The 12,710-nt window shown below is 39.3% G+C and overlaps 1 gene segment (V, D, J or C); it reads right to left on the bottom strand.

Annotated features, from left to right (window-relative positions):
- Window positions 1-272: 272 nt before the first annotated feature.
- Window positions 273-12,710, bottom strand: part of LOC122544078 (M1-specific T cell receptor beta chain-like) — a 44,844-nt gene continuing 32,406 nt past the window's right edge. Inside the window, 4 exon segments of the C gene segment in view lie at window positions 273-1,020; window positions 5,701-5,807; window positions 8,382-8,402; window positions 8,912-9,253. Coding sequence covers window positions 994-1,020; window positions 5,701-5,807; window positions 8,382-8,402; window positions 8,912-9,253 — 497 coding nt within the window.

The raw sequence follows: 12,710 nt of genomic DNA on the forward strand, positions 1-12,710 counted from the left end.
GACATCATATTTAGTTACATAAAAAAGACAGAAAACATTATTCCCTCTGATGCCTTTTGCATCAGAACATGCGCATATTAAACCAGTTACTTGCGTTTTGGTATTTAAAAAACGTTATGTCTGTTGTGAACGTTAATACTCTGAGCTACCTTTTCTGGGTATTCTTCGACTCTGTCATCCAAACAAATGATTTGAATACGTCATCATTGTTCAAACAAAACAATATATGGTCATGCTTTGTTTAGCTGAAATAACATTGAAAAACACATTGCTTTCAAACTTCATCAATTTATTTCTTCTAAGAAAAAAAACAAGAATGAAGGCTGCAGAAATTTTCAAACAGGTTGTCAATACTAGCTCCATCAAGGATACCATACCAAATAATGATTCCACAATATTGAATAAAATCCCGGAATGTCACTCAAAAACTCATAATTACATTGATACATGATTGGAAGCGAGATAAAATAACAGCTTGCTTTAAAAAAACATTTCAATCACTTTCAAAGTTCAACGTCTTAATAATATGCACATGATAATACAGAATGAAAGAGAGGGGTATAGAAGATAAAGTTAAGATTTAATACGAAACTGTTTTATTTTGTGCCTTGGAAATGCATAAAGCAAATTCTGACACTCAGAGGACGTTTTTGCATGATGGATCAAATTGACTTGTACTATTTAGTGATTGTATTGAAAGTTTCAAACGATCCAAAAACAAATTGGCTATCAGTGAAATATCTTGCATTCCTCAAAGCTGAAGCTTATTTATATAATAAAAAACGTAAATACGTGTCAAAATATAGACACCTGAAAGCAGAAAGGGCTCTAATTCTGCTCTATCACTTCACATGACCACATTGTTGAGGGTAGTGTCTTGATACACTGCTTGGGCAGCAGACGTAAGCAAGAGCAAACCACTGTCTTAGCATTCACAAATTGCATACTTCCTCCTTCCATGCTGTCTCATGTGTTCCCCCGTCTTCATTGTGTTCAGTCAAATCTTTTGCTGCGGGAGATCTGGCATGAAATGAAAAGAACTGCGTTTGAGTCGTATAGAGAAATAGATAATAATCCAGTACGAAAGGAACAACACATTCTGCATAGAGATTTACAGCAAGGAAAAAGACTCTTTGGTCCAACTCATCCATGCCAACCAGTTATCCCAACCAAATTTAGTCCACCTGCCAACAACTGGCTCATATCCCTCCAAAACCTTCCTATTCATATACACATCCAGATGCCTTTTAAATGTTGTAATTATACTAGCCTCCATCATATCGTCGGCTGCTAATTCCATACATGTGCCACGCTCTGCGTGAAAGAGTTGCCCCTTAGGCCTCTTTTAAATCTTCCCTTCTCACCTTAAACCTATGCCCTCTAGTTCTGGACTCCTCCACCCCAGGAAAAATACTTTGTCTATTTATCCTATCAATGCCCCTCATAATTGTATAAACTTCTATAAGGTCACCCCTCAGTCTCCGACTTCGAAAGACCTTTTCCTGTTCACTGCTCCTTCTTTGTATCTATGGTTCTGCAAAATCAAGGATTGACCTTCCACGGATTTTAATATTTGAATATTGCGCCAGTTTAAAGTAATGATTCAGATAGTAACATCCCAGAGAATAGCATCGCACAGCTATAAAATAATAGCAGAATGATTCTCTCTGCTCCTTTAGTCATTCTGTGCCCTTTACTCCCTGTCCTTCAGCCACAGGGAACGTTTTATCCTCATTTCGGATTTTATAAAATTTCGTAAAGTCAGAGTCATAGTCAAAGGGTCATACAGCACAGAAATGTATCCTTTGGTCGAACCAGTCTGTGCTGACCATAATCTCAAACTAAATCGTTCCCACCTGACTGTGCTTGACCCATATCTCTCCAAACATTTGTCATTCATGTAGTTATCTAAATGTATGTTAAGCATTGTAACGGTACCCACATCCACCACTTCATCCGGAAACGCATTCCTCACACTAACCACTCTCTATGTTAAAACAAAATGTCACTCATGTCTTCTTAAATTCTTTCTCCTTTCATCTTACAAATATGTCCCCGGTCTTTCCTGAAGAAAGACTCATGCCCGAAACGTCGATTCTCCTGCTCCTTGGATGCTGCCTGACCTGCCGCGCTTTTCCATAAACACATTTTCAGCTCTGATCTCCAGCATCTGCAGTCCTCACTTTCTCCCGGTCTTGAAAACCCCATCGTGAGAAAAACACACTTGCCCGTTCACCTTACCTATAGTCTGCATGGTTTTATAACTCTTTAAAAGTCAGCTCTCAATCTACTGCTTTCCACTGAAAGAAAGACCTAGCCTGCCCAACATTTCCTTATAACCCAAACTGTCTATTACTGGAAACATCCGAGTAAATTCCTTCAAATACTCTACCGGTAAATAATCCCATTCCTTCAAAAGGGAGACCATAACTGGTCACAGTCCTCCATAACAGACCTCATCAATGTACTGTACAACCTCCACATAACGTCTCAACTCGTACACTCAGCGGTCTGTGCAATGAAGACAAACATGCGATTTTTTTTCCTTAACAACCCTATCTGTATGTGATGCAACCGTCAAAGAATTATGTACCTGAACATATGGGGATCTCTGTTCTACAATATTACCAAAGGCCCTGTTTATGTCCTGCCTTGGTTTATTTTACCAAACTATTTTAGTTCACATTTTTCCAAATTAAGCTTCATCTAACACTGTTCAGTACATTGACCCAAATAATCAAATTTCTTTGAAATCTTCACTGCCCATTGCACCACAATCTTGGTGTCATCCATAAACGTACAAACTCCTTAATCTCGTTGATAAGCTAAAGAGTTTTAGTTTCTCCAGGCTTTGCAGAAAACTGAAATTCTATATCGGCGATGCTATTTAAGCACATCAATTCTCGCACCCTTTCTGAGTCTTAGATGATTAATATTGTCTCTCCTGATATTCTATTTCTATATACCACCATTAAATTGCATCTGTTGTCCATTTGTCTATTTCTCTGTACTATTCCGGGGTAGGTAACAGAGAGAGTACTGCTGCACTGTGACGATACTTCTCCCTGCTACAAATGAATAGAGTCTTCACTTCAAACTCGCCAATTGTCATAGCAATAGCCAACATGTGTCGCAATAACCAACATGAATCATAAAAAATACCACCCAATTCCTGGACATGTAGCATTGTTCAACAACGAAAAGTCTTTAATATCTGATAAATATTAATAAGTGACTCAAAAAGAAAGATAGTCAAGATCGAAATTTATTCTCATGGGCATTGATTTCTGCAGTGGTATCACAAAATTGAGAATGTAATGAAATGTGTCTTTTAAAAAATTCACTCACAGGTTATGAGTATCATGAACTACGTCAATATTTATTGCCTATATCTATTTGTCCAGAAGGCAGTTTAGAGTCAACCATTTTGCTATGCTTCTGAAGTCACATGTGGGCCAGACCAGGTTAGGACAGACGTTTCCTTCCTTCAAGGGCCTTAGTAATCCAGATTTGTTTTCTCCAACAGATAACAATGATTTCATAGTTATAAAAAAATACTCTTAATCCAAGATCAATTTGCAAAATGAATTCAAACTCCACCATCTGCCACACTAGGTCTTGAATACAGATTCATCAGACATTCCCTGGTTCTCTAAAGTAAGAGCCTGGCAGTAATACCACAAGACTGACATTTACCCAGCTCAGATACTTTTAACTAACAGAACGCCACCAGGACCAGTGCCTAGATATTAATTAGCTACAATTTATACCTATGACTTACATGAATGGACTCAATATAATGCAGCTACACTTCGGATGCTGTAAAGCAAGCTAGGATGTAAGATACCTAGCTGGGTCCCAAAAACTTAGCAAAACGTAGACAAACTGTAATATTTGATAAGACAGAACATGATGAAGAGAATTGTGAAACTTACTACTTTGGCCAAAATAAACTATATTTATCAGAAAGTTGGGAGCAACAATTGACTGCTTGATGAGTCTGGTCGGTTTCTTTTCACACAGATAACAGAAAGTTAAACTGTATTTCTCAGTGTGATGTCCCTAATGATGATGGTGTGAATTATCCTGGAGATGGTAATCTCAGTACAATTAAATGGCCTGTGAGGCCACTTCAGTGACGGGCCGAATACCTCACGTTTTGTCTGGAAGCACAGGTAGGCCAGGTTATATAAAAAGTGCGGAATGTCTTGTATAAACAACCATGGACTTCTATGAAAAGTAATGGTCTTTTCATGGTACCATTACAGGGACTAGCTTTGAATCATGCATCATTTACAAAGATCAAATGGCAGTACAACAACGGAAGAACCCCTTTGGTCCACCAAGACTGTGCTGACACGCGATACATTTCTATAATAAAAGCTTTCTTGTTTTTGTGTGGCCGGTCTCCATTTTGTACCCTGCCTATTTATATATCTGTCAAAAATTCTCCTAAGAGCTGCTCGTGTATTTGCCGCCACCACCTCTTCTGGTAGCGCATTCCAGGCACTTACCGCCTCTATGTAAAACACTTGCCTCTGACATCTCCTTCAAACTTGCCTCGTTTTACCTTAAGCCTATATTTCCCCCTGATATTGGCATACCTGTATGTGAAAAAGGGAGGAGAAAGTGAGGACTGCAGTTGCTGGAGTTTCAAGTCGAAGAGTGTGATTCCAGAATAACACAGCTGATTGGGCAACATTCGATGAGCATAAAAATAAACATTTCAGGCACAAGCCCTTCATCAGGAATGAGCCTGATTCCTGATGAACTGCTTATGCTCAAAACATTGTTTTTTCCTGTTCCTCGGATTCTGCCTGACTGGCTGCGCTTTCCCAGCACCACACTATTCGACTCATAACTGCTCAGGAAAAATACTGCAACTATCCCTTCTGACAATGATTCATAAGGTTTTTTTTACAATTCTGTTAGGTCTCCCCGCATCCTTCAACGTTCAAGTGAAAATAAACCAAGTTTATCCAATCTCTCATCATAGCTAATGCCCTCCAACCAAGCAACATCCTCGTAAGCCTTTTTTGCACCCATTCCAAAGCCTCACAACCTCTGGCAGTGTGAAGATAGATTTCCACACAATATTGCAATGTGGCCTTACTGAATTTCCATTTAATCTATGATTTAATTCATTGACTGACTACGCTGATGGGATTTGAATGGAATCCGCCTAGTCGGTGACTTATTAACTTTGTTTCATTCCAATTCTTGTAATAGATATTATATTTTGCTTGACTCTCCTCTCTGATGCCAGTAGATCTCCATACTATTACATCCCAAATGGAAGTTTCATTCACTTTGAATGTTTTGACTGAACCTCCCTTCATCATATACTCAGGAATGTCGCTCTCTCAAAGATTCACTGAAGTTCCAATCTTCTTTGATTTGTGTTTGATTTTTATGTACATCGTAAAATGAAGGAATGACGTGTGACAATACTAGCAGGAGTCATAAATGGAAGAAATTATTCATATCATAGTAGTTCTATGAATGAGCATGAACTAGCCAATAATATAATTTACATTGGCAGCTCTTGAATGAACGTGGAATAGATGAAATTTTATGGGAATGCATCTTTGCATAGACAACCAATGGGTGAATATAATTTATTTTGTTGGACATTTATTCAGGATCAAACTTTATCGATATAACACAGACTTTTGAGTACTAATGTCAGTTTAATCTTACCTTGGACTTCCAAACAATTATTGACACGAACAGTGCATACAAGATGCTTTTGCAAAACATCATAAGATATGTCAATTTTGCTGTCCCCATGCTCTGGACTTTGGCTTCTGTGAAGTGAATGGAATGAAAAAGGTTGGTATTCCTCTTTACTGGCAGGTTAAAAAAATTGCTAAATTTGCTGAAGAGGAACATTTCCAAGTCATGAATCCAGGGTTATGTTGGAATAAGCAGGTTGACATGATCAAGCCATCTTGATTGGTACCACATGTACAAACAACAATTACCTTCACCGCCGGTGCTAAGTAAGATTAGTCTGCCCTATAAAAAATTCATTGAAGCAATTCATCAAGGATTCTCAGATCGCACCTTAGAAATCACCAACCACTGTAATCTGGAAGGAAAAGGACATCAAGTATGTGGAAACACCACCACCTTCAATTTCCCTTCCAAGTCATCTGTAGAAATACAGTGCTGAAACTGTGTTGCTGGAAAAGCACAGCAGGTTTGGCAGCATCCAATGAACAGGAGAATCGACGTTTCGGGCATAAGCCCTTCTTCAGGTTTATGCCCGAAACGTCGATTCTCCTGTTCCTTGGATGCTGCCTGACCTGCTGCGCTTTTCCAGCAACAGTGTTTCAGCTCTGATCTCCAGCATCTGCAGTCCTCACTTTCTCCTTGTAGAAATACAGTGCCTTTCCATCACTTGTCACTATGTAAAAATCCTGAAAATACCTCCCTCAGGAGACTGTGTGTCAACCTCCAGCACATGAACTGCAGTGATTCAACAAGGTGGCTCAACTCTATGTTCTCAATAGCGACGAGGCACAGGCAATAAACTTAGACACAGCAACGAAGTCAACATCTCTCAAAAATCAATTTAAATATGATTGAGGAAAGACTTTGTCTTTGATCCAAGGAAGAACTACGGAAATATTTCATGCAGCATTTCCACTGTGACATTATACCCAACATAATCAGCCAGTGGTCCCTCTGGGGCACTCTCAGCGATGGTAAGTTTCACCGCACAGTACAAGACAATGGTTGAACTGGAAATTTGAGCAGAAAACCAGTTTGAGTAAGGTGAGTAAGATATGCGTCAAAGTATTTGAGTTCCATAATCGAAATTGATAGCCTGGAAACAGGGCTCTACGCATGTGTTATCTTTCAGATCAAATGCAAAACCAAGGAGATGGCTGCTTTGTTGTCCACACTTACGAAAACTGCAGCAGTATTGGTTCTCTATAGTGCCTGAGGCATACATGTATAAGCCTCAGTAAATATCAACCACAATGGTCTGGACAATTAATGCTCTGCTTGAGGGAAATTTCTCAGGCTTTGGTCCCACAGTGGCTTTCGGTAGACCAGCAAAATAAGTTCATGTTTTGTTTCTTTACTCCCATCGCATTGTTGCTGCAATTAGAAGGTGACTTGAAGAACTTAGAACTATGCTGCTTGGAGAGAAGACGGCTAATAGGTGATCCAGTGGAGGTTTTCAAAACGAAAACAGGACTGGATAGGATCGGGAAGAATTGTTTCCACTCAGCAGATGGATCAGGGTGAAGATGGAACAGACTGAAATGTGGCAAAAAGAAAAAAACAATATTTCGCAATGCCTGTAGTTAGGATAAGAGACCATGAACATCGGAGCTGAATTAAGTCATTCCATAAAGATTGCTCAGCCATTCGTTCATGGCTCATTTGTTTATCAATACCATTTCTTGCCTTCTCCCCGTGGCCCCTGATTTGCTTACGATTATGAACCTACCAATCCCTGTCTTACATGCATTCACTGACGTGGCCAGCAGAACCCCCGTGGGTGAAAAAATTCCTCCGAGTCTCAGTTCTAAATGGTTGTCTTTTAACTTTGAGGCGAGAGCCTTGGGTCATAATCTCTCCTATTAGTGAAAAAATCTTTTGCACGTTCACAATATGTAGGCTTCTCAGGATTCTGTAAGGTTCAAACAGATTTCCCCTCATCCTTCTAATCTTCATCGAGTTGAAACCCAAATTCCTCAACCATTTCTCATATGACAAGCACTCAATCGCGGGATCCTTCAAAGAGCCAATACATTATTTCTGAGATTTGGGGCCGAGAACTGCTCACAATTTTCCAAACAGGGCCTGACGAGAGCTTCAGTGGTACAAAGCTGTTTTTGTAGCCTAGCCAGCTTGATGTGAATGCAAACATCTTACTTATCTCCCTTACTGCTAAATGAACCTGCATGTTAACATTAGGACAGTCCTGAACTGGAATTCCAAAGTTGTTTTATTCTTTGGATTTCTTCACCCTTTCCCTGTTTATAAAATAGTTACACCTGTATTCTGCCTGCTTAAGTGCGCAATTTCACACACATTAAATATACCATTCGAGCTGCTAGTTCTCTGCCGTCTCCAAGCCTGGTAGAAAACCACTGCAGCTTCCATGTTTGTTCAACATGACCTCCAGCTGTGGAAATGTGGTGGAGACAGGCTTAATTGAGTCATTGCAAAGGGTATTAGATGAATATTCTGATAAAAATGGCATTTAAGGCACTGATCTCCAAACAGAACAACCCTAGATTCTCCACCTCAACCTTCCAGCTAACACCACACACACCCAGAGCGATCTGAGAAACCGTATAGGCAGGTAAAAGACTTTACATCACGGATCGCAAGCAGGTAGAAGTAATTTTGAGGCTCACCTTTACTCATGCCGCAGATTTCTGAAAGAAATGAGATATACAAGCAATTAACAACAGAATGTAGAATCAGAAAAGTATACAATGTTGTCGAGTCCCTTCGGTTCATCTTTTCTGTACTTTAAAAAGAAAAACTAATACCTATACCACCCCATTTTCCATTTCTTTTTCTCCCTTATTGTATCTCGGCATCTTTCCTGCCTTTAAAAACATGCATTCATTACAATTCACTATGCCTCGTTGAATTGTGGCTGGGATAATTTTTGCAATCATCAAATAAAAGGAAATTGAAAGCTGGAGGATGCATTAGCTTTGATATGCTCTGACTGTTGTAACTTTATATAAATATACACAATGGATATACTATAACATTTTTATTGTGTCCTGTTTATTGCAAAAAAAAACCCACTGAAATAATGAATGGTGGACTTGATCTGCATTTCATTTAAAAGTGCATCCAAGTTTTCCAAATTCAAGTTTTTGCTTTTTTGGAGTCCAAAGTACAGCATTTTATTTCCTAATCATGAACATACCAGCATTGACTTCAAACTCTGACGTGTACAAAGTAGGGTCCGATCCTTTTGCATAATGATGAACTCTGCATTCAACGTTCTTCATCTTGACCCATTCTTCATCTACGAATCTTATCCGACTGCTGACACTGTAAGATTTGCCCCCTTCCTCTGCGACTGATTCGGGGTCTGACTGAATTTTAGTTTCACTTTCCTCCTTCTTACTATCGACATACCAGTGGATCTGGATGTTGTCGGGGTAGAAGTTAGTAACAAGGCACACCACTGTCGCTTTTCCTTTCTCTCTCAGCTCTGCTGGTGACGGTTTGAGAATCGTGATTTTGGGCACTCGAACCGGGTGCTCTGCAGAACGAATAATCAAAGAAAATATCAATGTAGATGACATAGATGTCAATGATTGCCATCCAAGAATTCTCAGAATGAATCCTTATGGGAACATGTGCATGAAAGGAGCAGGAGTAGACCGCTCCAACAATTTAAATATTCTACTATACAATAAAAATCAACACCAGTCTGAATTCCATCTTTAAAAAAATCAAAAACTATGCTTGAAATGCTCTTTGAAGGATTGTTACAAAACTCATCATCTGTGTGCAATAAGAAAAAGTGCTGGAGGCTGGTAAAATTGCAGCATTTAAAAGACATCAAGATATGCACATGAATAGGAACGTTTTCGAGATATATGGGTCAAATGCTGGCAAATGGAAATAGATTAGGTTAGGATATCTGGTCAGCACGGATGAGTCGAAAAGAAGGGTGTGCTTCCATGTTGTGTTTTTCTGTGACTCTGTCCCTCAAAGTGTCTAATATCTCTGTTTTAACGGGGCTATCCGATTTGTCTTTCGTCGGTGAAGGTTAATTTTAGATTCCTTGACAAGAGGAAATCCCCACCATCTACCTTGCGAATACCCCTCAAAATCTTATATGTTTCTTTCTTGTTAGTTTTAAACTCCAGTGCATACAAACCCAACCTCAGCCTTTCCAGATGCTAGTCTCGTAAATAATATCTGAGCTCGTTATAATTCATTACATCCCTCTTTAACTATCAGGAATAAAGAATGACTAGAATAGAATTAGGGCCAATCAAGGACAGCAGTGGGATTGGCGTATGGAGTCCGAGGAGTTAGGAGAAACGCTAAATGAGTATTGTTCGTCATTATTCATGCTAGAAAAATGTAACGTTAACGAGGAGAATACCGAGAAACAGACTAGTAGACGAAACGGGATTAAGGTACACAAGGTCGAGGTATTAGTAATTCTGGAAACAGTGAAAATAGACATGTCCCCTGGGCCTGTTGGGATTTTTCCTGGGATTCTCTGAGAAGGCAGGGAGGAGATTCCAGACTTTGATTTTGATCTTTGTTACGTCATTGTCTACAGGAAAAGTGCGAGTAGACTGGAGGATGTCAAATGTTGCCCCATTGTTCAAGAAGCGGAGTTTAGGCAACCATGTTAATTATAGACCAGTGAGCCTTACTTCAGTGGTGGGTGAAGTCTTGGAAAAGATTATAAGCGATAGGATTTGTAAATATCTAGAAAGAAATAAGTTGATTAGGGATAGTCAACATAGTTTCGTGAAGAGTAGGTGTTGGCTCACAAGCCTTATTGAGTGCTCTGAGAAGGTGAACAAACAGGTGGATGAGGATAAAACAGTTGATGTGGTATAGATGGATTTCAATAAGGCGTATGATAAGGTTTCCCGTGGCAGGCTATTGCACAAAATACGGAAGATGGGATTGAGGGTAATTTACCGGTTTGGATCAGAAACTGACGAGCTGAAAGAAGACAGCCTGGAGTCCAGTTACTAACTTTGTACCACAAGGATGTGTTTTGGGGCCACTGCTGTTTGTCACTTTTATAAATGACCTGGATGTGGGCGGAGAAAAATGTGTTAGTAAATTTGCTGATGACAATAAAATTGTAGATAGTATTGCAGATTGTTGCAGGTTACATTAGGACTAAGATAGGTTGCAGAACTGGGCTGAGAGGTGGCAGATGGAGTTGAATGCAGAAGTTTCAAATGGTTCATTTTGAACGGAACATCAGGAGTAAAGAGTATTGGGCTAATGGTTCATGGATTCTTCATAGTGTAGATGAGCAGATAGATCTCGGTGTCCATGTACATAGATCCCTGAAAGTTGCCACCCAGGTTAATAGGGTTAGTAAGAAGGCATGCTGTGTTATCTTTTAATGGTAGACTGATTGAGTTTCAGAGCCACGAGGTCATGTTGCAGCTGTATAGAACACAGGCCATACTTGGAGTATTGCATACAGTTGTGTTCACTGCATTATAGGAACGATGAAGAAGCTTTGAAAAGATTCAGAGGAGATTTATTAGGATGTTACCTGGTACAGACTGAAGTTCTTTGGAGGAAAGACTGAGGAAATTGAGGCTGATTTCGTCAGAGAGAAGAAGGTTGAGAGTGACTTAATTGAGATATATAAGAAAATAAGAGGGTTAGGTAGGGTGGAGAGTGAGACTATCTTTCTTCGGATGGTGATAGCTAGCACGAGGTGACAGTTTTAAATAGAGGACATATATCAGAGGAAGAGTAGGGAGTGGAACGACTTGCCTGCAACAGTAATAGACTCACCAATTTTAATGGTATTTCAATGGTCATTGAATAAACATATGGATGAAAATGGAATAGTATAGATTTGATGGGCTTTAGATTGATTTCACAGGTCGGCACAACGTCGAGAGCTGAATAGCCAGTACTACGTTAAAATGTTCTATGCTATATGTTCTAAGTAACGGGAGAAATACGGAAATCTTCATGTTGATTGCTTTTGACCAGCACAGATTTGATGGACAAGACAGTTTTTTTTTGTTACCTGTCGACCTCGATAATTCAATGACTGCACTTGACGTGGTCTTAACGCTGCCCTATATAATAGCAATATAAGCTCCCCAATTTTAGTCAATTGTTCTTTTAATATGAAATAACGTTCTATAAGTTTTCCTAATTTTTGCTGCATCAATGGAGCAATCTTTTGCAATTTATGATCTTTGACTTCGAGATCATTATGCATCTCAGAGTTCTGTAATCGTTCACAGTTTAGATGATATGTTACTTTACTGTTCCTGTTGGTCTATCATTATTGTCCATTGTTAAATCTGAGCCCATACAATTTATCGACATCCATTCGCACCCTTTTTGTCCTTTACGTTGTTCATTTACCTGCCTTTTCTTACATTGCTCGTAAATCTAGAAATGACACCTTTCGTCTATTCACACATCAACATAATTCACTAAAATAAATACTATGAAGTCAGGTCCCAGTACTGATCAGTGTGGCAGAATAAAAAAAAAATTGGAGCTGGAAGTCTGACAGATTCTGAGGAGCAGAGAGTTGACGTTTTGGAAATAAACCCTTCTTCCTAATGAAGGGCTTCTGCCCTAAACGGCGACATTCCTGCTCCTTGGATGCTGCCAGAACTACTGTGCTTTTCTAGTCGATACAGTTTGACTCTGACGTTACAGCAACTGTAGTCCTCACTTTCTCCGGATCCCTGTGGCACCCCACTTTTCACTTGTTGCGTTGAAGAAAGTGGCTTCATTATATATATTCTATCCACCCTGTTAGGAACTCCATCTTCTATCTATTTGGATATGTTAAACACAATACCATGAATTCTAATTTCTGTACTAACATCTTATTAGGTAACCCATAACCTGCCTTCTGGAAATTTCAAGCACAATTCAATCACTGCTTCCCCTTGATCCAAAATGCTTACTACCTCCACAAAATAAATTATTTTGTTGAACATGATCTTTCTTTCACAAAATGATACGCT

Source organism: Chiloscyllium plagiosum, unplaced genomic scaffold (genome assembly GCF_037043375.1).
Source record: "Chiloscyllium plagiosum isolate Xiang-an unplaced genomic scaffold, Cpla_swu_hap1 HiC_scaffold_40, whole genome shotgun sequence".
Lineage (NCBI taxonomy): Eukaryota > Metazoa > Chordata > Chondrichthyes > Orectolobiformes > Hemiscylliidae > Chiloscyllium > Chiloscyllium plagiosum.